A 25,134-nucleotide genomic window follows, 5' to 3' on the forward strand; every position below is an offset into this window, starting at 1 on the left:
GTCCCTTGAAGCCGTGTGGACGTCAACTCCCAGGATTCTCCAGTGCGATCTCTGGCTTGGGAATTCTGGGAGTTGAAGTCCACGCGGCTTCAAGTGGCCAAGGTTGAGAAGCAACAGCTTAGAGTCCGGGTATCAAACCTGCTGTGTCACGTTGCCGTCATGTGATATATCGCAATGTTTTTCCCATTCGCGGAGCTGGGGTGGGTGTGGCCCAATGCGTGATGCATCCGGCCTGCGGTCCACCATTTTGACACCCCTGGCATTGAGCCTTGCACAATTCTCCCAACGGGACTCTATTATTTAGAACAGAGAATAATTATTCTGACCGAGGCTGCCCAAGAGCCTGAAGCCAACTCCTGGTCCCGACAAAAACCCCTTTCATTAATTGACTGGGAATTCTGCTCCTTCACCTCCAGCAAAGTCTTTCAAGGGAGGATTTATGGTCACAGACCTTATCTGGCTTGGAGAGCTGCCAGGCCGATCTCTGCAGAACTTGGCAAGGAGTCTCAGAGAGTCCCGAACCAATGAAGCGAACTAATTGTCTCCTGCAAACTCCACTCCCCTTTCGCTCCTCTTTTATTTCCTCTGGGAGGGGCCATTCATCGTCCACCTGTGGCCTTACTCCCAAGTCGACCCCTGTTCTTTAGTTGTTCCCTTCCTCTGGCAACTCTGCGCATGCGCACACTGGGAACAGGCTCCAGCTGTTCTTCTGCCTCACTGATGTCTGATTCCAAAGGCAGCTGATAACTGTCAGACGGCCCTGGCCCCATCTCTGCCTCCGACACAGAGCCCTCATCAGAGCCTTTCCCAGACTCCAGGACTGGCCCAGGTTCCTCCCCAACCTCCTCACTGTCCGACTCTGCTCCGCTAGCGGGCCACAACAATAATAGAGTTGGAAGGGACCTTGGAGGTCTTCTAGTCCAACCCCCTGCTCAAGCAGGAAACCATCACAAGACCCTCACCTAATGGGATCTTGACTTGATGTGATCTCCCCACACAAGACCCACTGACCATACAAAGCCCTTATAAGCACAACACCGACATTCACATCCCCCAAATTCTGCTGATGATGTTACCTAGCCTGGTAACTAAACATTCAAAACTAAACCCACAAGCTCGGAGAACAAACCTCTGCCTTCATCCCACACCCAAGCTACATATATTCGCCACCATCGCAAATCTGTGGGTTTTTTTTCCCCCAGTAGTGCTTTGATCTCACCTTGCCGTTGACCATGATATCGAAACGGATCCCGTAAGCTTTGATCAGTGTTCGGAAATCGATATCCTCTTTGCTCCGGTAATACTTGGCAAACCTGAAAAGAAAATAAATCAGAAAATGTCATACGATTTAATTTTCCAAGCTAAAGAAAAAAATTTTTCTCCTCCGGCTTCATTGCTATCTGATTATGGGCAGTCCTCAAGTTACAACGGTTCATTTAGTGACCGTTTGAAAGTATAACAGATAAGGAGGGCAGGCGGGTGGGCGAGCCCTCAGAAGCACCATACCAGAACGGAAGCTGGTGCTCCCAGCAGGCACCTGTACACCCGTACCGGGACGTACCGGCTGTAACCCACCACTGGTGTGGACGAACCAGGAGGGACGATTGTCGTCGGTTCTGCGAACTGATAGTAAAAAAAGAAGCTTCTGAGGATCGCGTGGCTCAGCTTTTCCGCTGCTTTTTTAAGCATCTTTTTCCTGCCAGTTCGGGCAAATAGGCAGGGGGGAAAATGCTTTAAAAAGCGGGGAGGGGAAAGCTTCCGACAATCGCGCGGGTCAGCTATAAGCCGCACGATCGTCGGAAGCTTTTTTTCGCTTTTTAAAGCATTTTTTCCCCTGCCTCTTCGCCCAAACCAGCAGGAAAAAAAATGCTTCACAAAGATTTTTTTTAAAAAAGGTTCCATGCTATGCCGATCAGTGCAATCATTTTTTACCCCACTTTTTAAAGAATATTCACCCAAACCGGGACTAAAAAAAATGCTTTAAAGGGTGAAAAAAAATGGTTCTCACGATCGCATGGCACAGCTGACTTTTTTTCCACTTCTTAAAGCAATTTTTACTACCAGTTTGGGCGAATAGGTACTAAAAAATGCTTTTAAAAAATGTTGGCCACGCCCACCCAGTCACATGACACCTCCCACCAAGCCACACCCAGAGAACCAGTGGCCAAAATCTTTAAATTTCACACTGTCATGGATGTGATGTAGGGTTGTGGACTGTCATCCAACAACCCCTCCAGCAGCCGAATCAGAGGAGGAAGAAGGGGTAAGTCAGGGACAGCATCAAGGCAACCTGAGAACTCCGAGAGGGAAGAGGGAATTGAGCTGGCAGAGAGAGGGGGGGGGTGGAACCCTTGCTGTCCATCAGCCCCCAGATGGAGAGTCAACAGCCCCCAGGTCTGGAGGTGGCTGATGACGAAGAGCTCGGTCCAGTGCCTGATGCGGGTATGCACAGAAGGCAAAGGAGAGGAGAGCAGTGGAAATCTATGGGCCGGTCCTTGGGACTGTTGCTAGCAAAGCCCCACCCGAGCTCTGGAGATCAAAGGCAGGGGGCGGAGATGAATAGATGTGGCAGACAACTATCCATCTCCCTGCCAGACGGACTTGCTCGCCTGCGGGGAGAGAGAAAATTAATAAAGGTATCTTTTGAGTTCAGTTCAGAGGGTTGGTTGTGTTTGGGGAGCAGAACATGTAGCTCAAGCTTATGCCTCTTGCAGCCACGCAAGGATTCCAAGCTATGCCCTCACTTGACTACTCCTTCCTTCCAGCTTGACTGACCTGATCAATTAAATCCCATCCGGATTTGGCCACCGAAGACATTTCAGAAAGACCGAACTGCCGAAGTGGCCGACTGAGGATGCTTCGGCCTCCTCTTCCTCCTCCTCCACCTCCTCCTCCTCCTTTACCTGAAGTTGTATCCAGAGGAGACAGAGTTCTCCGCAAATTTGTTGTCTAGGCGACTGAAAGAATAATGAGGGTTGCACTCTGACGATTTTTTATCCAGGTTGCAGTCCCATTCGATCTGGATGCCAATCACCCCGCCCTGGATTCAAAACAGAACAAAACATAGGAAGGCTTCCTTCAGTTTTGGCAGAAGATTAGGAAACAGTTTTTCCTCAAGAACCTGGGGAGATTCACCAGACTTGGCATCCTAAATGCAGGTGGTCCGTGACTTACAACTGGTTGCATAACAATTCAAAGTTACAACAGACCCTCCCCCCAATAGGTATTTACGGCCTAGTAATAAAGTTCAGCTGAAAGCCAGTTGAGTGACTTTGGGCCAATCACCAGGAGACTGAGAGTTCTAGTTCCAATTGGGCATGAAAGCCAGTTGAGTGACTTTGGGCCAATCACCAGGAGACTGAGAGTTCTAGTTCCAATTGGGCATGAAAGCCAGTTGAGTGACTTTGGGCCAATCACCAGGAGACTGAGAGTTCTAGTTCCAATTGGGCATGAAAGCCAGTTGAGTGACTTTGGGCCAATCACCAGGAGACTGAGAGTTCTAGTTCCAATTGGGCATGAAAGCCAGTTGAGTGACTTTGGGCCAATCACCAGGAGACTGAGAGTTCTAGTTCCAATTGGGCATGACAGCTGGCAGGGTGACTTTGGGCCTATCACCAGGAGACTGAGAGTTCTAGTTCCAACTTAGGCATGACAGCCGGCAGGGTGACTTTGGGCCTATCACCAGGAGACTGAGAGTTCTAGTTCCAACTTGGGCATGAAAGCCAGTTGAGTGACTTTGGGCCTATCACCAGGAGACTGAGAGTTCTAGTTCCAACAGGCATGACAGCCGGCAGGGTGACTTTGGGCCTATCACCAGGAGACTGAGAGTTCTAGTTCCAACTTGGGCATGACAGCCGGCAGGGTGACTTTGGGCCTATCACCAGGAGACTGAGAGTTCTAGTTCCAACTTGGGCATGAAAGCCAGTTGAGTGACTTTGGGCCTATCACCAGGAGACTGAGAGTTCTAGTTCCAACAGGCATGACAGCCGGCAGGGTGACTTTGGGCCTATCACCAGGAGACTGAGAGTTCTAGTTCCAACTTGGGCATGACAGCCGGCAGGGTGACTTTGGGCCTATCACCAGGAGACTGAGAGTTCTAGTTCCAACTTGGGCATGACAGCTGGCAGGGTGACTTTGGGCCTATCACCAGGAGACTGAGAGTTCTAGTTCCAACTTAGGCATGACAGCCGGCAGGGTGACTTTGGGCCTATCACCAGGAGACTGAGAGTTCTAGTTCCAACTTGGGCATGAAAGCCAGTTGAGTGACTTTGGGCCTATCACCAGGAGACTGAGAGTTCTAGTTCCAACAGGCATGACAGCCGGCAGGGTGACTTTGGGCCTATCACCAGGAGACTGAGAGTTCTAGTTCCAACTTGGGCATGAAAGCCAGTTGAGGGACTTTGGGCCTATCACCAGGAGACTGAGAGTTCTATTCCAATTGGGCATGAAAGCCAGTTGAGTGACTTTGGGCCTATCACCAGGAGACTGAGAGTTCTAGTTCCAACTTAGGCATGAAAGGCAGTTGAGTGACTTTGGGCTTATCACCAGGAGACTGAGAGTTCTAGTTCCAACTTAGGCATGAAAGCCAGTTGAGTGACTTTGGGCCTATCACCAGGAGACTGAGAGTTCTAGTTCCAACTTAGGCATGAAAGCCGGCAGGGTGACTTTGGGCCTATCACCAGGAGACTGAGAGTTCTAGTTCCAACTTGGGCATGAAAGCCAGTTGAGGGACTTTGGGCCTATCACCAGGAGACTGAGAGTTCTAGTTCCAATTGGGCATGAAAGCCAGTTGAGTGACTTTGGGCCTATCACCAGGAGACTGAGAGTTCTAGTTCCAATTGGGCATGAAAGCCAGTTGAGTGACTTTTGGGCCAATCACCAGGAGACTGAGAGTTCTAGTTCCAACTTAGGCATGAAAGTCAGTTGAGTGACTTTGGGCCTATCACCAGGAGACTGAGAGTTCTAGTTCCAACTTAGGCATGAAAGCCAATTGAGTGACTTTGGGCCTATCACCAGGAGACTGAGAGTTCTAGTTCCAACTTAGGCATGAAAGCCAGTTGAGGGACTTTGGGCCTATCACCAGGAGACTGAGAGTTCTAGTTCCAACTTAGGCATGAAAGCTGATTGGGTGACTTTGGGCCTATCACCAGGAGACTGAGAGTTCTAGTTCCAACTTGGGCATGAAAGCCAGTTGAGGGACTTTGGGCCTATCACCAGGAGACTGAGAGTTCTAGTTCCAATTTGGGCATGAAAGCCAGTTGAGTGACTTTGGGCCTATCACCAGGAGACTGAGAGTTCTAGTTCCAATTTGGGCATGAAAGCCAGTTGAGTGACTTTGGGCCTATCACCAGGAGACTGAGAGTTCTAGTTCCAACTTAGGCATGAAAGCCGGCAGGGTGACTTTGGGCCTATCACCAGGAGACTGAGAGTTCTAGTTCCAACTTAGGCATGAAAGCCGGCAGGGTGACTTTGGGCCAATCACCAGGAGACTGAGAGTTCTAGTTCCAACTTAGGCATGAAAGCCAGTTGAGTGACTTTGGGCCTATCACCAGGAGACTGAGAGTTCTAGTTCCAACTTAGGCATGAAAGCCGACAGGATGACTTTGGGCCAATCACCAGGAGACTGAGAGTTCTAGTTCCAACTTAGGCATGAAAGCTGATTGGGTGACTTTGGGCCTATCACCAGGAGACTGAGAGTTCTAGTTCCAACTTAGGCATGAAAGCCAGTTGAGTGACTTTGGGCCTATCACCAGGAGACTGAGAGTTCTAGTTCCAACTTAGGCATGAAAGCCAGTTGAGTGACTTTGGGCCTATCACCAGGAGACTGAGAGTTCTAGTTCCAACTTAGGCATGAAAGCCAGTTGAGGGACTTTGGGCCTATCACCAGGAGACTGAGAGTTCTAGTTCCAACTTAGGCATGAAAGCTGATTGGGTGACTTTGGGCCTATCACCAGGAGACTGAGAGTTCTAGTTCCAACTTGGGCATGAAAGCCAGTTGAGGGACTTTGGGCCTATCACCAGGAGACTGAGAGTTCTAGTTCCAACTTGGGCATGAAAGCCAGTTGAGGGACTTTGGGCCTATCACCAGGAGACTGAGAGTTCTAGTTCCAATTTGGGCATGAAAGCCAGTTGAGTGACTTTGGGCCTATCACCAGGAGACTGAGAGTTCTAGTTCCAACTTAGGCATGAAAGCCAGTTGAGTGACTTTGGGCCTATCACCAGGAGACTGAGAGTTCTAGTTCCAACTTAGGCATGAAAGCCGGCAGGATGACTTTGGGCCAATCACCAGGAGACTGAGAGTTCTAGTTCCAACTTAGGCATGAAAGCTGATTGGGTGACTTTGGGCCTATCACCAGGAGACTGAGAGTTCTAGTTCCAACTTAGGCATGAAAGCCAGTTGAGTGACTTTGGGCCTATCACCAGGAGACTGAGAGTTCTAGTTCCAACTTAGGCATGAAAGCCGGCAGGATGACTTTGGGCCCATCACCAGGAGACCGAGAGTTCTAGTTCCAACTTAGGCATGAAAGCCGGCAGGATGACTTTGGGCCCATCACCAGGAGACTGAGAGTTCTAGTTCCAACTTAGGCATGAAAGCTGATTGGGTGACTTTGGGCCAATCGCCAGCTGGTGAGTTCTAATCCCACTTTAGGCATGAAAACCATCTGAATGACTTTAGGCTAATTACCAGGAGGCGGTGAGTTTTAGTCCCACCTTAGGCATGAGAATTGGCTGGCTGACTTTGAGCCAATCACCAGGAGATCACTTTATGATGGACCACCAGCTATAAAGGAAGGAGCAGACCCCCATTTCTTTTCCATACCTCTGATGCCATCTCGCGAAAATTGCTCCCAGCCCAGCTAACCAGTTTCCCCAGTGAGAAGATGGGGCAATACGGCTGATCTTCTCCGTAGCGACAATTTTTCAAATAAGCATCATTTTTGGTGTCGAGGACATTGGTTCTACATCAGACAGACAGGAAAGTGAGAAGGGCATTCAAAAATCACAGGGTCTCGCTATTGCAATGGAGTAGGGTAATCCTCATTTAACGACCATTCGTTCAGCAACCGTTTGAAAATATGACGGTGCTGAAAACGAATAACCAATGCTGAAGGGTAAGCTACTCCAGGTGAGTCCTTGACTTACAACAATTCATTTAGTGACCGTTCAAAGGTGCAATGCCACTGAAAAAAAGTGACTTACGTCCGTGTTTCACACCTACGACCGTTGCCTCGTGGTGACATGATCAAAATTAAGATGCTTGGCAACTAGTTCATATTTATGACAGTTTCATTGTCCCGGGGTCATGTCACCTTCTGACAAGCAAAATCAAGGGAAAATCCAGACTTCTCTTAACAACCATGTTGCTAATATAACAAATGCAATGATTCACCTAACGACGGTGGCAACAAAAGTAGTTGAAATGGGTCAGACTCACTTAAATGTTTCACTTAGCAGCATAAACTTTGGGCTCGATTGTGGTCCTAACTCAAGGACTAGCTGTATCTGTAAACGGAGCGAAATCCCTTCCCTTCTGGAACTGATGATATTACCTAGTTGGGTGGTGAAATGTCTGCAAGAAAGCCATCAATTTCAGAGAGCACAAAGGACCCTGCAGTCCTCCTCCTCCTCCTCCCACCCTTCTTCTCTTCTCCCCCTCCTCCTCCTCCCTGCAAAACCCACTACCTTCTAGCACTGATGATATTACTGTTTTGGCCTGTTGGCCGTGGGCCCCCCCAGCAGCCAAATCAGACGAGGAGGTGGCATGGAAGTCAGGGACAACATCAAGGCGAGAGCTCCGAGGGGGAAGAGGGAATGAAGCTCCGAGGGGGAAAAGGGAATGAAGCTGGCAGAGGGGGGGGGGGTGGATCCTAGGCTGTCCGTCAGCCCTCAGATGGAGGGTCAGCAACCCCCAGGTCTGGAGGTGGCTGATGAGGAAGAGGAGGAACAGCTGGGTCCAGTGCCTGACTTGTGGATGCCCAGAAGGCAGAGGAGAGGAGAGCAGTAGAAATCTATGGGCTGGTCCTTGGGACGGATGTTAGTGAAGCCCCACCCTAGCTCTGGGGATAAAAGGCAGGGGGCGGATCAAGAAATGTAAGGAAACAACCAAGCACAGAGAGCACAAAGAACCTCTCACAGTCCTCCTCTTACGACTGTTTTCCACACTCACGACCGTTGCCTCAGCCCCATGGTCATGGGATCAAAATTATTAGGATGCTTAGCAACCGGCATGAACTTACGACGGTTGCAGCCTCCCGGTGTCACGTGATTCCTCTTTTGCGACCTCCTGACAAGCAGAATCAATGAGGGCTGCCAGATTCACTTAACAACCATGTGACGGACTTAACAACGGCAAGAAATTTTGCGAAAGCGGGGCAAAACTCCTTCAGCCGCTGTCTTCCTTACAAACGGAATTTGGGGACCCAATTGTGGTCGTGAGTTGAGAACTATCTGCATCGGACTTTTTAAAATAGGAATGTTTGTTCTGGTGGGCACATTGTTCTTTTTTCATATATCTATTGTTTTTATCATTTTAATGTTTTATGCTGCTTCGCGTCTTCGGGAGTTAAATTTAATTTAAAAAAAAAATTAAAACATGTGGTGCTCTCATTTATAATTTCAGCCTTGTATCAGCACTTAACTCTGACATCTTGGAAAAGCTGTTTATTAGGTTTAGGTTTAGGTTTATTAAATTTATAGACCGCCCCCTCTCCCCGCAGGGACTCGGGGCGGTGTACAGACCATTCATATATAAAACAACAAAACATGACATAAAACACCAGACAAAACAACACAACCATACAGTCTATATATATAACCCAAACTAATTACATAATTAAAACAATTCTAAAACCAATTTAAAACCCCAAAATTTAAAATTTAAAAAGCCATCCAGGAAGGTCAGTAATGAGTGTTCCCTGTAAGTGCTATTACAGTTACAATTAGGCCAGGCCGGCTAATCGAAACAGGTGGATCTTGAGTTTCTTGCGGAAGGAGCGGAGGTCCAAGGTGGTTCTAATATCGGGGGGGAGGTCGTTCCAGAGGGTTGGGCCCATCACAGAGAAGGCCCTACTCCTAGGCACCGCCCGCCCGCACTGCTTAGCGGAAGGTACCCGGAGGAGTCCCTCTCTCTGAGAGTGAATTGGTCGCAGGGATGTGTGGGGTAGAATGCGATCCCGCAGGTAACTGGGTCCCGAGCCATGGAGCGCTTTAAAGATGACAATCAGCACCTTGAAACGCACCCGAAAAGCCACAGGCAGCCAGTGCAGCTCGCGCAGGAACGGTGTTACATGGGAGTACCTAGTACTCCCCATAATAGCCCGTGCGACTGCATTCTGAACCAGCTGGAGCCTTCGGGTGCATCTCAAGGGGAGCCCCATGTAGAGAGCATTGCAGTAATCAAGACGAGAAGTCACCAGGGCCAGAGTGACTGTGCGAAGGGCGTCCTGCTCTAGTAGGGGGCGCAATTGGCGCACCAGGCAAACCTGGTGGAACGCCCCCCTAGCCACGGCCGTCACATGATCATCTAGCGCCAGCCGGGAATCTAGGAGGACGCCCAAATTGCGTGCCCTATCCACCGGGGGCAGTTGTTCCCCCCCGATGGCCAGAGATGGAACACACTGGCTAAAGCGGGGCGCCGGTAGCCACAGCCACTCTGTCTTGGAAGGGTTGAGCTTGAGTCTGTTGTCACCCATCCAGACCCGGACGGCTTCCAGACACTGGGACATCACCTCGACGGCTTCGTTCCTTTCCTTTTCATAATCCCCTCTCTCACAAATTTTCATCTACGTATCCACAGAGCCCTTTTCTGTCCCCCCCACCCCCCATCCCACTTCTTCCAAAATTGGGCAACTTGTCCCTGCTGGCAGACTATTTCCTAGAATGGTGTCAAAAACGATGAAAAGAAAAAAAAAGAAGAAGGAAAAAACTTACTTGGAAAACTTAAATTTGGGGAAACGGATGGTGTTCTTGATGTAAACCGTGAAATTCTCCGCATCGGTCAGTAGAGCTGGTCTTAAAAATCGATAAATAGGTCGATTAACTGATTTCTTTCAGAATGGAATTGAATTGAATTTTAGAGTCAAATGATTATTCTCTGGGAATAGAATAGAATTAAGAATAGAGTAGAGTAGGGAATGGAATGGAATAAATTTAGAATAGAATACAAATAAAAATAGAATAGAGTAGGGTAGGGTAGGATAGGATAGGATAGGACAGGACAGGACAGAACAGAACAGAACAGAAATAAGAATAGAGTAGTGTAGGGAATGGAATACATTTAGAATAGAATAGAAATAAGAATAGAATAGAGTAGGATAGGATAGGATAGGATAGAATAGGATAGAATAGGATAGAATAGAATAAAAAAGAAATAAGAATAGAGTAGAGTAGGGAATGGGATAAATTTAGAATAGAATAGAAATAAGAATAGAATAGAGTAGGATAGGATAGGACAGGACAGAACAGAACAGAAATAAGACTAGAGTAGAGTAGAGTAAATCTATTCTAAATAAATTTAGAATAGAATAGAAATAAGAATAGAATAGAGTAGGATAGGATAGAGTAGAGTAGGATAGGATAGAATAGAAAAAATAAGAATAGAGTAGGATAGGATAGAATAGAATAGAAATAAGAAATAAGAATAGAGTAGAGTAGAGTAGGGAATGGAATAAATTTAGAATAAAATAGAAATAAGAATAGAATAGAGTAGGATAGGATAGAGTAGAGTAGGATAGAATAGAATAGAAATAAGAAATTAGAGTAGAGTAGAGTAGGGAATGGAATAAATTTAGAATAAAATAGAAATAACAATAGAATAGAGTAGGATGGGATAGAGTAGAGTAGGATAGGATAGGATAGAATAGAAAAAAAGAAATAAGAATAGAGTAGAGTAGAGTAGAGAATAGAATAAATTTAGAAAAGAACAGAATTCAAAATACTGTAGAATAGAATAAAATTTGAAATAGAATAGAATAGAAATAATAGACTAGAAATAAGAGTAGAGTAGAATAGAAATAAGAATTGCCTCCTGAAAAAGCACCTTTGACTACCTGAAGTTTCCATACCAGGGTGGAATTAGGGGGGCAGAGAAGTTAAGGCTCCCCTTAACTTCAAGTATAAGGTTGGCGTGCCATTTCTCATAAATGCTTTAACTTGAATTCTACACTGAGTAAGAAAGGGGTTGAGTAGATGACCTCAAGGGACCCTCCCAATTCTAGCCTTCCGGGCCTAAGCTTCTATGGAAAAGTTGTTGTGTTGTTGTTGTTGAACTCACTTTGTTTTGTCTTTCTTCTCCACCGGGCACCAAGCGAGGATTTCACACGTCCCACTGATATTATTCCCCATTTTTATACACAGTCCGGTCTTGATACCTGTAAGAGCAAAGAAACAGACGAGAAAAATGTCATCCAGGTTTTAATTTTGTGAATCCCCTAAATAATTTTCAGTGGGGCTCGGGAGGAGGAGAGATAACAGCCTGCACGGTGGCGGAGAGGTCAAAAAAGTCAAAATGGCGGTTGCAGCCAAACACACCACGCACAGCAAATGGGTGGAGTTGTAAACTCTCCTTTGCAAAGTCCATTTTGAGGATTTTTTTTACCTCCCCTGCATATGCCATCAGTCCTCAACTTACAACAGTTCATTTAGTGACTGTTCGAAGTTACAACAGCACTGAAAAAAAGGTGACTGGCGATAATTTTTCACACTTACGACTCTTGTGGCATCCCTGTGGTCCTGTGATCAAAAATCAGATGCTCGGCAACTGACTCGCATTTATGACGGTCACAGTGGTCCCGGGGTCACGCGATCCCCTTTTGCGACGTTCTGACAAGCAAAGTCCATGGGAGGGGGGCAGATTCACTTAGCAACGGTGTGTTGTTAAAAACTACCACGATTCATTGAACAACTATAGTGCAAAAACGGAGCAAAACTCATTCTTCACATATGTCTCGCTCAGCAACAAGAATTTTGAGCTCAATTGTGGTCCTTTTTAGAGAGTCGTTGAGGCCACTTGGATATTTATCTATGTCCTCAGGGTCTCCTGAGTGGTGCAAATGGGTGTGGAACCTTCTTGGAACTGCTGAAGACTGTGTTGTGTAGCTCTCCACACCCATTTGAACCACTCAGGTGACCCTGAGGACATAGATAAATATCCAAGTGGTCTCATCTCTAAAAGGATGCAAATGACCAGCTGTCTGCAAGGAGTGTAAATCCTTCCATTCCCCACCATCCAGTCAGAACTGAAGAAGCTTCTTTGGTGAGAAGCGAAACATTTTCAAAGGAAAAACCAGAAAGGCCAGTTGCCTCTTGAAAAAAAAGAAGCACCTTTGGGACATCTAGATTAGGGTTTTTAAGGTTTTATTTCTATGCTATTTACGTCTTTATCACCTGGCACTCTCCCCTTCTTCCCACTGTTGCAAAGTCAGCTTAATTTTACCTTTTGTTTAAAAAAAAAGGGTTATTTGAAAAAATGCCAAGGAGAACAATTAGCCCCCTTCATCCTACAATTAGCAAAATAGGGATGACTTATTATCTCTAGGGGAATTAAGAGCTCTGCTGCACAGAGGGATTTCAAACCCTTTGTCCTTGCTTTTTGCAGTACTTGATTTTAATTAATTACGTTAGCGAGAGGCCCCATTTGATTTTTTTTTAACAGATTTCTCTGGGGTTTTTAATCTTGTTACAAAAGGATTTATTTCTCCTCTCTACTTGCCATGAAGTGGCATTGTTCACTTTGATGTTTTAATCCTGCGTATTTAAGCTGCTGTGACTGAATGCAGTTAAGTGAGATTTTAGGGGTATTCCTTGACTTACGACTCAACAATTATATGTGCCTTAAGTGAAATATTTGTTAAGTGAGTTTTGCCCTATATTACCACCTTTCTTGCTGCAGTTGTTAAATGAATCACCACAGTTGCTAAGTTACAAATACAGTTGTTAAGTGAATCTGGCTTCCCCATTGACCGTTGTTTATTAGAAGGTCACAAAACGGGATCGCATGGCCCCCCGGGGGGTACTGTAACCATCATAAGTACAAGTGAGTTGCCAAACCTCTGAATTTTGATCGTGTAACCATGGGGTTGCTAAAATGGTTGTGTGAAAAAGGGCCGTAAAGTCACTTTTTACAGTGCTGTTGTAACTTTGAACAGCCACTAAATGAACAGTTGTAAGTTGAGGACTACCTGTAATCCCATAAGGAGCGACAATAATAATAAAAAAGGGAGAAAAGTTACAAAATGCAAAGCCCAGCAAATAGAAGGACTGTGACAAAACAACTGTGACAAAAGAAAGCAAAGAATCAGAATCCGAATAGAGCTGGAAGGGACCTTGGAGGTCTTCTAGTCCAGCCCCCTGCTAAAATAATATTCATGGTTCATAAATGAATCGGATGAGATCCCAAAACATCTGGAACACTCCTGGAATTTCATTGGCATTGACAAAACCTCTGTCGGTCAATTACGGAAGGCATCCTTGCTTGGAACAGTTTACATCCTGCCATGAAAGCCTTCATATTATTAAGCAACAACAACTGGTTATTCCAAGTCCTTGAGAAGGAGTAGATAGGTGGACAAAAATGGCAAATCCAGTCTAAACATCTGGTTGGTTGGGTGAGCACCCCTTGAACACCATTGGCATTGACAAATTCACCATCGGTCAATTGCAAAGGGCACCTTTGCTTGGAACAGCTGGCATCCTGCCACGAGACCTCTAGCACCACCATCCATCCACATCTGGCTATCCCAAGTCCTTGGGAAGGACTGGGTAGGTGGACAAATATGTCAAATGCAGTCTGAACATGGCTGACTCTGAAATGAACAATCATTGTCAGAATAAATCGCTATCAGTCAATTGCAAAAGGCAACTTGACCTGAGGTTAGATTACATTCTGCGAAGAGATATTAAACATCAACATCTGGCTATCCCCAGCTACCTGGGGAAGGACTAGACAGGTGGACAAAAATACCAAATTCAGTCTGGCTGACTATGCAATGAAACATCCCCATTATAATCAATTACCACCAGTCAATTGCAAAATGCAGATTGGCTTGGAATAATTCTGGAGCAAGGACTATAATATTACTAGCAGGATACCCGTGCTCCACTATGAAACTATATAATCGGGCTCCTCTCCTCTCCCCTTCTCTCCCTCAGGCTTGCTGCACAGAAGCCTCTCCTCTCCTCTCCCCTTCTCTCCCTCAGGCTTGCCTCACAGAGGCCTCTCCTATCTTATCCCCTTCTCTCCCTCAGTCTAACTCCTTACCATCAGAGCATTTTTCAGGTAGGGAGGGGAGTAGAATGTCTCAACTCCCAGCCCTCAGGCCAGATGAGTCACACCCCACACCCAAGTGGCAGTTGGAACAGAGTTCTTTTCAGGTGGGGAGGGGGAGTAGAACATCTAACTCCTTAGTATCAGAGTGTGTTAATCTATATGTCAGGCCTGTAGTTATGTTCTTTTTAGGATCTTTGGCCTGTCACACTTTTTATTAATTTCCTATGCTGTTTCATTAGTGTAGTAGTTGGGAGGGGGGAATAGAAAGGAGTAGGATTGTGGAATGTATTGTTGTCATTCTTTTATAGAAGCCAAGGTCATCTTTTGTCTCCGCCCCTCGACACCTGACCGGAAGCAGAGGGGTGTAGATGCCAGCGTGGAAGATGATGATTGGAACCTGTGATGGATTTGTGGGTGTGGGGATAGATCATGAACTTTCAACTGAGTGGAATTCCAGGAAGAACATCAGAGTTGGAATTCCATAGACATGCTAACTTGCCTGCATGAATAAATTGGACCTTTAAGGATAACTTTGCCTTGGACAATGATTTAATTCTGCATGGTATTTAGAACGGCTGACACTATATATATAAATACTGTATAAGAAATATTAATGATCGGATGGTCATTTAGAAAAATCCTTTCTTAGCGAGCACCTAGAAGCCAAGAGGAACATACGTGCCAAATTTAAAGTTTGTAGGCTTTATGGTTCTGGAGATTTGGTGATGAACTTTTGCCTATCCTAAGTCCTTGGGAAGGACTCAGGGAGTAGATAAAAATGCCAAATCCAATCTATCTGAAATAATATTGAATAGCAAATATATACCGTTTCCGGCTATCACGGCTTCTCCCCGGGGACAGTCATTGTCGCGGTAACACAAGGCATCTGGAATACTCGGGCTCTAGAGGAGTCAGAAAAGACAAAATCTTCCTTTTACAGGCTTAAAGAACTCAAGGCTGGAAGTCAACTGGAATTCTTCCAGGATCATATTTTAAGCTGTTCAAGATACAGGGGAGAATGGGATATAAGCCTGACCCTGATGTAGCTGCCTTCTTCTCTAATGAGAAGTACTAAAGAAACTCAGTTTGTTTGGCTCAGGGTTTTTAAAGCTTCGGCCACTTTTAAGATGAGTAGACTCCAATTCCCAGAATTCCTTCGCTTGCAATGCCCCCTCCCTCCCTCCCTCCCTCTCTCTCTCATATATTTATCCATCTATCTATCTATCTATCTATCTATCATCTATCTATCTATCTATCTATCTATCTATCTATAGGTGTATTGCCAATTTTTTTACTACTGGTTTGGGCATGCTCCAGTGCGCGTGAGCATAGAAGTGTCCAGATAGGTGGGTGGAGCCTCCCGCTGCTGCTACTACTGATTCACCTGATCCGGGCCGAACCAGGAGCAACCTACCTACCTACCCACCTACCTACCTACCTACCTACCTACCTACCTATCTACTATTTATCTATTGTTCTGGTCCAAGCGTACGATTGCTGTTCTCAAACAGATAAACTTTATGCAACTAACTTAAATAGTATTTAGTTCCTAGACTAATAATACCCCTTAAATAACACATCTGTCCATCCGTCCGTCCGTCCGTCCATCCATCCATCCATCCATCCATCTACAGTAGCTATCTTTCTTTCTTTCTATCTATCTTCTATCACTCTATCTCTACCTATCTCTCTATCAACTATCTAAATATATGTATCTATCTAGCAACTATCTATCTATCTATCTATCTATCTATCTATCTATCTATCTATCTATCTATCTATCTATCTATCTACGTTGTTCTATCATTCTATCTATCATCTATCTATCTATCCGTTGCAAACTTTGGGATGTGGGCGCAATTCACTTCTTGGCCGCTAGGGTGCTTTGCAAGCTTTGAGAGATGTGGGTGCAATTCACCTTTTGGGCACTAGGGTGCGTTGCAAGTCTGATGGCTTGAACACGTGCTTGTGGTTCGCAGGCTGACCACCAGAGGGCGCTACACGGAAGTGGCCAAAATACAGGTTGCAGTTCTCAAGGTAGCCGTCAGAGGGCGCTGTGTCTAACTAATGAGATTTAACACAGGCTAGATGTCCAGTTATGGGGTCCACAAGGGCTATTTTCCCAGGATGGGGTCCCAATTACAGGCTGCCTTTTGCAGTTATTTTCCAAACAAGAGTTCAAGGAAGCAGTGGGATGATGAACGCAAAGTAGAAGTAATCACCTGGCGGAAAAGTTTCATGCTGGGGATGGGGAGGGGGGGGCTAGCCTTGCACAGAGAGAGCAGGCATTGTCTTGCAAATCCTGGGGCCTCTCCTTCCCCTCGTTGCCAGGGCAACTGATCAATTAAGCTCCAAGGACCGACTTGGCCAGATTCTCAGATCTGTGATCTAGTCCAGCAGATGGAGAGACCTTCCCATGAGACTTTTAAGTTAAGCAAGTAAGGCTTCTCTCTCACTTGGCAAAGAAGTGAAATCAAATCCACTCTGGTTTAACTGGAACAGTTTTTTTCTATCTTTGCAAAGCTGGTTCCTGCTTCCAAGCCCCTGTGCGTTCGGGCTCTTCTCAACAGCAGATTGGACTGGGTAGGTTGGGGAGTGGGGAGCTGCTTTATCATGCGATTTCTGGCTCCCCTCCCCTGGAGCTCAATTGAATGAAAACCAAGTGTATTCTGTTATCTATCTATCTATCTATCTATCTATCTATCTATCTATCTATCTATCTATCTATCTATCTATCTATCTATCTACTATCTCATCATCTATTTATCTATCAACTATTTGTCTCTGTCTGTCTACTTACCTACCTATCTCTCTCTCTTTATCTATCTATTTACCTACCTACCTACCTGTTCTGACCCCCTCCTCTTGTATACCAAGACACTCCGACACAAAGTCTCTTCAAAGATGTTTATTGACATACAGGTTCCACCTTGGCAGCAATCCAGCCTGCCAAGGTCAAGATAGCACTCTGGGCAGCAATCCAGCTACAGCGACACCCCTTGGCAGCAATCCAGCTACCAAGCTCCAGATAATCACCTTAGCAGCCAAGGTCCAGGGAACAGATTGACAGTAATCCAGGTAAAACGTTTAGCAGCAATCCAGCCTGCCAAAGTACGACACAGATCTGAGCTTCTCCAACTCCAATGATCAGTTGATTCCTGCAAAGGGTGTGTCCACAAGCAGTCCCTTTATAGTCTGGAGAGGAGTCTAATGATCAGCAGCTGAGAGCCATTACCTCCGGTAATTGCTCAATTGCTCCTTACGCCGGGTAGCACGTCAGTAACGAGCATCTAATAGCTCACTGCTGATGTCTGACTCACTGTCCTGTGACTCCTCTCCACTGCTCCAAGGCATGACATCAGGAGCCCCCTTCCTTTGGCTTTCACCACTGCTCCATGCCTCAGGCGCCCCCTGGTGGCCAACCAGCCTCTCTGTGCCCTGCTCAGCGTCGGAACCCTGTCCAGGGTCCCCCACCTCCTCTTGAGCCAACTCAGAGGACACCTCGCTGTCGGAGTCTGGTGGCAGCGGCACCGGCACCGGCTGGGCCACAACACTATTCCTCACCGCAGGGCCCTTCCCCCGGCCCTGACGCTCGGGATGCGGTCGGGAGGGAAAACGTCCATGATAAGCCCGCACCAAAGCTGGAGCATGCACAGCCATCGCATCGGTCCAGGTCCCACCGTCCGAGTCCTCGTCCGCCCAGTCGACCAAATACTGGAACCGACCCTTGAGCCATCTCGAGTCACGGATCCGGGTCACTCTGTGCGATGGCCGTGCGTGCACCTCAGGCGACGACGGCAGGGGCGAAGAGGGACGTCGGAGAGGACAATCCGACTGCTCAGGGATCAGGAGCGAGCGATGGAACACCGGGTGTACTCGCATCGAGCGCGGGAGGGTCAGGCGATAGGCCACCGGATTGATAACGGCCTCCACAGGGAACGGCCCCAGATACCGGTGGTCCAACTTCCTCGTAGGCCGGTGGGATGGAAGATGCCGCGTGGACAACCACACGCGATCACCCACGGCCAATTCCGGCACCGCACGGCGAGACCTGTCCGCCACCCGCTTGTAATCCTCCTTCGCCTGATTCAAGTAGCGGCGCACCATCTGGTGAACCGCCTGAAGCTCAGAGAGGAAATCCTGCGCTGCGGGGACCGGAGAGTCCATGGGGGTGAGAGGGAAAAAACGAGGGTGGTACCCGACGTTCGCCATGAAAGGCGTCGTCCGTGTGGAGGAGTGCTGCGAGTTGTTGAATGCAAACTCCGCCATGGCGAGGTACTCCGCCCAATTGTTCTGCTGCTGGTTCACGAAGCAGCGCAGATATTGTTCCAGAATCCCAATCACCTTCTCCGTCCCTCCATCGGTTTCGGGATGGTGCGCCGAGGACAGACAAACTTGAACGTCAAGAGCGGCCATCAGCCCTTTCCAGAACTGGGCCGTGAATTGTGTACTACGATCAGAGACGACCCGGTCAGGTAGGCCGTGCAGCCGGAACACGTGCTGGATGAACATGCGGGCGGTGGCGCGGGCTGTCGGCAATCTCCGGCAGGGGATGAAATGCGCCATCTTGGTGAGCATGTCCACCACCACTAGGACCGTAGTGAAACGGGTCCCTTTTTGGGAGAGGGGCGGTCTAAAAATCTAAGAAATAAAAATAAATAAATAAATAAATAAAACCGGACGACGGAGGCAGTTCCGTCAAGAAGTCCATGGACACGGCTCCCCAGGGTCTGTCCGGGGTCGGCAATGGCTGTAGCAAGCCTGGAGGAGCTCCCGTCGCTGATTTGGCCTGTCGACACTGCACACATGACGTGACGTATGTCTGCACGTCGTGTCGCAGGCGAGGCCACCAAAACGTACGGGAAACCAGGTGCAAAGTTTTGAACAGGCCAAAGTGTCCCGCTGCCGGAGTGTCATGACATTGGGAGAGAACCAATCCACGGAGCGGTCCTGCAGGCACGTAGAGCCGATTCCGATACCTCAAAAGGTCCTCGTCAAAGGTCCACGGGGATGTCGGCCCTACCTCTGCCCGCCGTTGTTCCACCCACTCGTCGTTTCGCTGCGCATTCCGTATCAACGACCGTAAATCCACGGGTTCCTGGATTGCAGCGAAGGACTCGACGGGTAGGACCGTCCGGGGGGGCAGTGAGTCAGCAGGGTCTGAGTACTCCGGCTTTCTAGATAGGGCATCCGCCCTCTGGTTCAAGGCACTGGGGATATACGTGACCTTGAAGTGGAACCGGGCAAAAAACAGAGACCACCGGATCTGGCGCTGATTGAGCTTCCGCGCTGTTGTCAAAAACTCCAGATTCCGATGGTCTGTCCGGACTTCGACCTGATGCTTGGCCCCCTCCAGGTGATGTCGCCAGGCTTCGAACGCCACCTTGATAGCCAGCAACTCCTTCTCCCAGATGGTATAATTGCGCTCGGAAGGATTGAGTTTCCGAGAGTAATAGGCGCAAGGGAAAAGGGTGCCATCAGGGGCGTGAGCCTGCAATAACACCGCCCCCAACGCGATGTCGGACGCATCCGCCTCGACTACAAAGGGGCGATGGGGATCAGGGTGTTTCAAGATCGGCTCCTTTGTAAAAGCGCGCTTCAAGGCCACGAACGCTTGTTGTTCCGTGGACCCCCAGTGAAACGGCACTTTCTTTTGCAGGAGCCGAGTGAGGGGCGTGGTCAAGAAAGCAAAGCCGGGGATGAAGGACCGGTAGTAGTTGGCAAACCCGAGGAGTCTCTGAACGTCTTTCATCTGTCGAGGAGATTGCCAACTTCGTAATGCCTCCACCTTGCCTGGCTCCATCGCAATTCCTTCAGGGGATATACGGTGCCCCAGGAACTCGATGGTGGTCTGCCAGAACTGACACTTCTCCAGCTTGGCAAACAAGCGATGCTTTCGAAGGCGCTGCAAGACTTGACGCAAGTGCTGTTGATGATCCTTCCGAGACGTAGAGTAGATCAAGATGTCGTCCAGGTAGATGACGACAAACTGATCCAAAAGGTCCCGAAAGATGTCGTTCATAAAATGTTGGAAGACAGCTGGGGCATTGGTCAACCCGAACGGCATGACCGTATACTCAAAATGTCCGTATCGGGTGCCAAAAGCTGTCTTCCATTCGTCCCCCGCCCTGACTCGAACCAGATTGTAAGCTCCACGTAAGTCCAGTTTTGTAAACACCACGGCCTCCCGGAGCCGCTCCAACAACTCGGGAATCAGAGGCAACGGGTAGCGATTACGGATCGTGATGGCGTTCAAGCGCCGGTAATCGCAACAAAGTCTTAGATCCCCGGTCTTCTTTTTGACGAACAAAACCGGGGCAGACAAGGGCGAAGACGAAGGCCGGATAAAACCCCGGGCCAGGTTCTTGTCAAGGAAGTCCCGCAATGCGGCCAACTCCGGTTCAGACATGGAGTATAGGCGGCCCGTCGGGAGTTTCGCATCAGGTACCAGGTCAATGGGACAGTCGTAAGGCCGGTGCGGTGGCAGTTGATCCGCCTCCTGCTCGCTAAACACGTCCGCGAACTCCGCTAAATCCGGCGGCACTGTCACCTCGGCCGAACTGGGCACCTGAGCCGCGCAAACATGACGGGTATGGTCCACGCATTGCAAGGACGGGAACGAAATGCGGTTCTGCGACCAGTGGATCTGGGGATCGTGCGCCCGCAGCCAAGCCAAGCCCAACACCACGGGGAAATGCAGACCCGAAGCCACGTAAAATTGAATGGCCTCCTCATGCTCCCCGAGGATCAGGCACAAAGGCTGCATGGCGTTCTTGATGGGTCCAGACAGAAGCACCCGGCCGTCAATGGTGTCCACTCGCATCGGAGGGTTTACCGGGCACAGAGGGACGTGATATTTCATGACAAACGCTGCATCCATAAAATTCGTGGTAGCCCCGGAATCGACCAAGGCATGGGCTGGAATTCCCTGCGGACTACCCGACAAGAGAATGTGCGCTGCAAGAATCAGATGTCGTGGAGGCCCCTCCGCCTCTGTTCCGGCCTGTGCCCGACCTGAAGTCTCCCTCAGATTGGGCCCCGCCCATTTCCCGACACGTTGCTGAGGGGAGGCCGCAGTCCGCACAGCCCCCCTACCCTTTTTGGGGCAAACCAAAGCCAAGTGTCCAAAATCCCCACAGTAGAAACACAACCCCCCTGCACGCCGTCTGTCCATCTCCGTGCGCAACAAGCGGGGTTTGGCGGCACCCAACTCCATGGGCTCCTCCCGTGCAACTGCAGTCTCGTGAGGGACCGGCACCCTACTGGTCTCCTGGGACACGCGGCGAGGCCTCCGCCTCTGCAGCCGGGCGTCTATCCGGAGGCACAAATGAACCAACGCGTCGAACGTTGGAGGCCTGTCCACCCTCACAAGCTTGTCCTGCAGGCCATCTGATAGGCCGTCCTGGAAAGTGTCCATAAGGGCTGGCTCATTCCAAGCAGAGTCCTGACTAAGCAGCCGGAATTTGCTGACATAATCCTGCAAAGAACCACGCCCTTGGTGCAACTCTTTCAGGAGTCTGGTGGCTGTTTCCCCCTTAATGGGATCTTCGAACATCAGCCGGAGATGGTTACAAAAACCCTGAAAATCGTCCAGCAGGGGGCTCGGTTGGGAGAGCAATGGAGTGGCCCACCTCGCTGCTGTGCCTGAGAGCAAGCTGATGATAAATCCCACCTTCGGTCAGTGGGAAAGTCCTCCGCTCTCAAGCTGATAAACAGCTGGCATTGGCCCAGGAACGCTGCAAACATTGCTTGTTTGCCATCAAACTTGTCTGGTGTAGCCACTGGACATTTCCTCCTTGGCTGGAGGGGGTTTGCAAGCCCCTGGAGCTGAGAGACCTGACCAGCCAGCAAAGCAATCAGTTGAGCCAACTGGGCCGTCTCAGCTTGTAGTTGCTCCATTGCAACTTAATGGAGTTTTGTTTGGGGCAGGAATCAATCTGTTCTGACCCCCTCCTCTTGTATACCAAGACACTCCGACACAAAGTCTCTTCAAAGATGTTTATTGACATACAGGTTCCACCTTGGCAGCAATCCAGCCTGCCAAGGTCAAGATAGCACTCTGGGCAGCAATCCAGCTACAGCGACACCCCTTGGCAGCAATCCAGCTACCAAACTCCAGATAATCACCTTAGCAGCCAAGGTCCAGGGAACAGATTGACAGTAATCCAGGTAAAACGTTTAGCAGCAATCCAGCCTGCCAAAGTACGACACAGATCTGAGCTTCTCCAACTCCAATGATCAGTTGATTCCTGCAAAGGGTGTGTCCACAAGCAGTCCCTTTATAGTCTGGAGAGGAGTCTAATGATCAGCAGCTGAGAGCCATTACCTCCGGTAATTGCTCAATTGCTCCTTACGCCGGGTAGCACATCAGTAACGAGCATCTAATAGCTCACTGCTGATGTCTGACTCACTGTCCTGTGACTCCACCCCACTGCTCCAAGGCATGACATCAGGAGCCCCCTTCCTTTGGCTTTCACCACTGCTCCATGCCTCAGGCGCCCCCTGGTGGCCAACCAGCCTCTCTGTGCCCTGCTCAGCGTCGGAACCCTGTCCAGGGTCCCCCACCTCCTCTTGAGCCGACTCAGAGGACACCTCGCTGTCGGAATCTGGTGGCAGCGGCACCGGCACCGGCTGGGCCACAACACCTACCTATCTATTTATCATCTATCTTTGTATCTATCTATCTATCTATCTATCTATCTATCTATCTATCTATCTATCTATCTCTCTATCTGCTAACCTATCTACCTATCTATTTATCATCTATCTACTAAACCCTATACAGTATAGGGCTTCCTGCCTAGGCAGGGGGTTGGACTAGAAGACCTCCAAGGTCCCTTCCAACTCTGCTATTGTATTGTATTGTATCTATCTTTGTATCTATCTATCTATCTATCTATCATCTATCTATCTTTCTATCTTTCCATTTTTCCATCTTTCCATCTTTCCATCATCTATCAATTGATCAATCAATCTATAATCTATCTGTCGATTTCTATCTCTCCATCCATCCATCCATCCATCCATCCATCTATTATCTATCTATCTATCTATCTATCTATCTATCTATCTATCTATCTATCTATCTATCTATCTATCATCTCTCAATTGATAGATTGATCTATAATCTATCTGTCGATCTCTATCCATCCATCCATCCATCTATTATCTATCTATCATCTATCTTTGTATCTATATCTATCTATCTATCTATCTATCTATCTATCTATCTATCTATCTATCTATCTATTTATCTATCTATCTATGTATCATCTATCTAATCTATCTATCAAATTTACTGGCCGCCCATTATACCACAGGATAACTCTTGATGACTTACACTATTAAAAAATAAAACTACATAGGGCAGAATGCTGCAAAACTGTAAAACATAAAATATAATAGCTTAAAGATGACAGGGGTGGGAGGTAGGATGAGCAGAGTGGGAGGTGGGAACTGATATTGAACAGACCCTTAGCAACTGTCTCGCTTAGCTACAGAAATTTGGGTGCCACCATGGTCGTAAGTCGAGGACTCCCTATACAGTATTTGCAGTTCTGATCCCGGGAGAGACGGGTGTTTAAACATATATATATATAAATATAAATAAATAAATTCCAAAGGAGGAGAGAAAAAAAATGATCCTGAAATATTTTAAGCATCCATTTATCATCCTTAAGCTTTTCCTCTGGAGATTATTTAGGGCAAAGAACAATTCTCCGCTCCAAATCTCCCAGATACAATGCGATGCCAGGAAGCTATAAATAATACAATAATAATTGTATTATTTATAGCTTCCTGGCATCGCATTGAATTGATCGGACCTTCTCAATTGCCTTGACCAAGGGCAAAAGACCAATAAATATTTCTACCAAGCAGCCAAAAGCAATACAATCATATAATGTTGTTTTTTTCCTCCCTGCATCAAAACTCCAAAGACACTTTGAATAAAATCACCGGCTCTCCTTTTCTGCAGTAACATAAACAGAGAAGTCTTAGCGTTAAGTCCTCGAGGCTACGATGCCATTGACTATCATTGCCGGCCCCTGATTGGTTGAGACGCGAGCAGCCAGCTGGAGGGAGAATGCAGCCATTCTATTGGTTCAGCCTCTGACAGCTCTGGTATAAAAAGGGCTCTCAGCTGTTCAATGCTGCTGTTTGCCGGGTCGAGGTTTTGCCGTGTTATACTGTTAATAAAGGTTGTGTTACCTTCGACCTGCCTTGCCTCAGTTCCTGCCTGCCTCGTTCTCCCTACAGAACACTTAGCATGTCCCATTCTTATCATGTTGGAACATTTTGTGACAGAATAAAATAACAGAGTTGGAAAGGGACCTTGGAGGTCTTCTAGTCCAACCCCCTGCCTAGGCAGGAAACCCTATACCGTTTCAAACAAATAGCTATCCAACATCTTCTTAAAGACTTCCAGTGTTGGAGGATTCACAACTTCTGGAGGCAACTTCTGTTCCACTGATTCATTGTTCTCACTGTCAGGAAGTTTCTCCTCAGTTCTAGGTTGCTTCTCTCCTTAGATTAGTTTCCACCCATTGCTTCTTGTTCTACCCTCGGGTGCTTTGGAGAATAGTTTGACTCCCTCTTCTTTGTGGCAACCACTGAGATATTGGAAGACTGCTATCATGTCTCCCCTAGTCCTTCTTTCTCTTAAGCTAAACATACCCAGTTCCTGCAACCGTTCTTCATATGTTTTAGTCTCCAGTCTCCTAATCATCTTTGTTGCTCTTCTCTGCACTCTTTCTAGAGTCTCCACATCTTTTTTATATTGTGGGATTACCCCCTTGTTACAATACAATAGCAGAGTTGGAAGGGACCTTGGAGGTCTTCTAGTCTAACCTACTGCCTTGGCAGAAAAC

At 47.8% G+C, this 25,134-nt stretch overlaps 1 protein-coding gene across 1 annotated transcript in view; it reads right to left on the reverse strand.

Moving 5' to 3' along the window:
- P2RX5 (purinergic receptor P2X 5) overlaps positions 1-25,134 on the reverse strand; it is a gene marked incomplete at its 5' end in the record, with an annotated part of 52,726 nt that overhangs the window by 9,456 nt on the left and 18,136 nt on the right. Inside the window, 6 exon segments of the mRNA XM_081945480.1 lie at positions 1,220-1,313; positions 2,904-3,040; positions 6,821-6,959; positions 9,931-10,011; positions 11,273-11,369; positions 15,093-15,168. Of these exon segments, the coding sequence (XP_081801606.1) occupies positions 1,220-1,313; positions 2,904-3,040; positions 6,821-6,959; positions 9,931-10,011; positions 11,273-11,369; positions 15,093-15,168 (624 nt within the window).

This window comes from Natrix helvetica, assembly GCF_964273705.1.
Source record: "Natrix helvetica genome assembly, chromosome: 2".
Lineage (NCBI taxonomy): Eukaryota > Metazoa > Chordata > Lepidosauria > Squamata > Natricidae > Natrix > Natrix helvetica.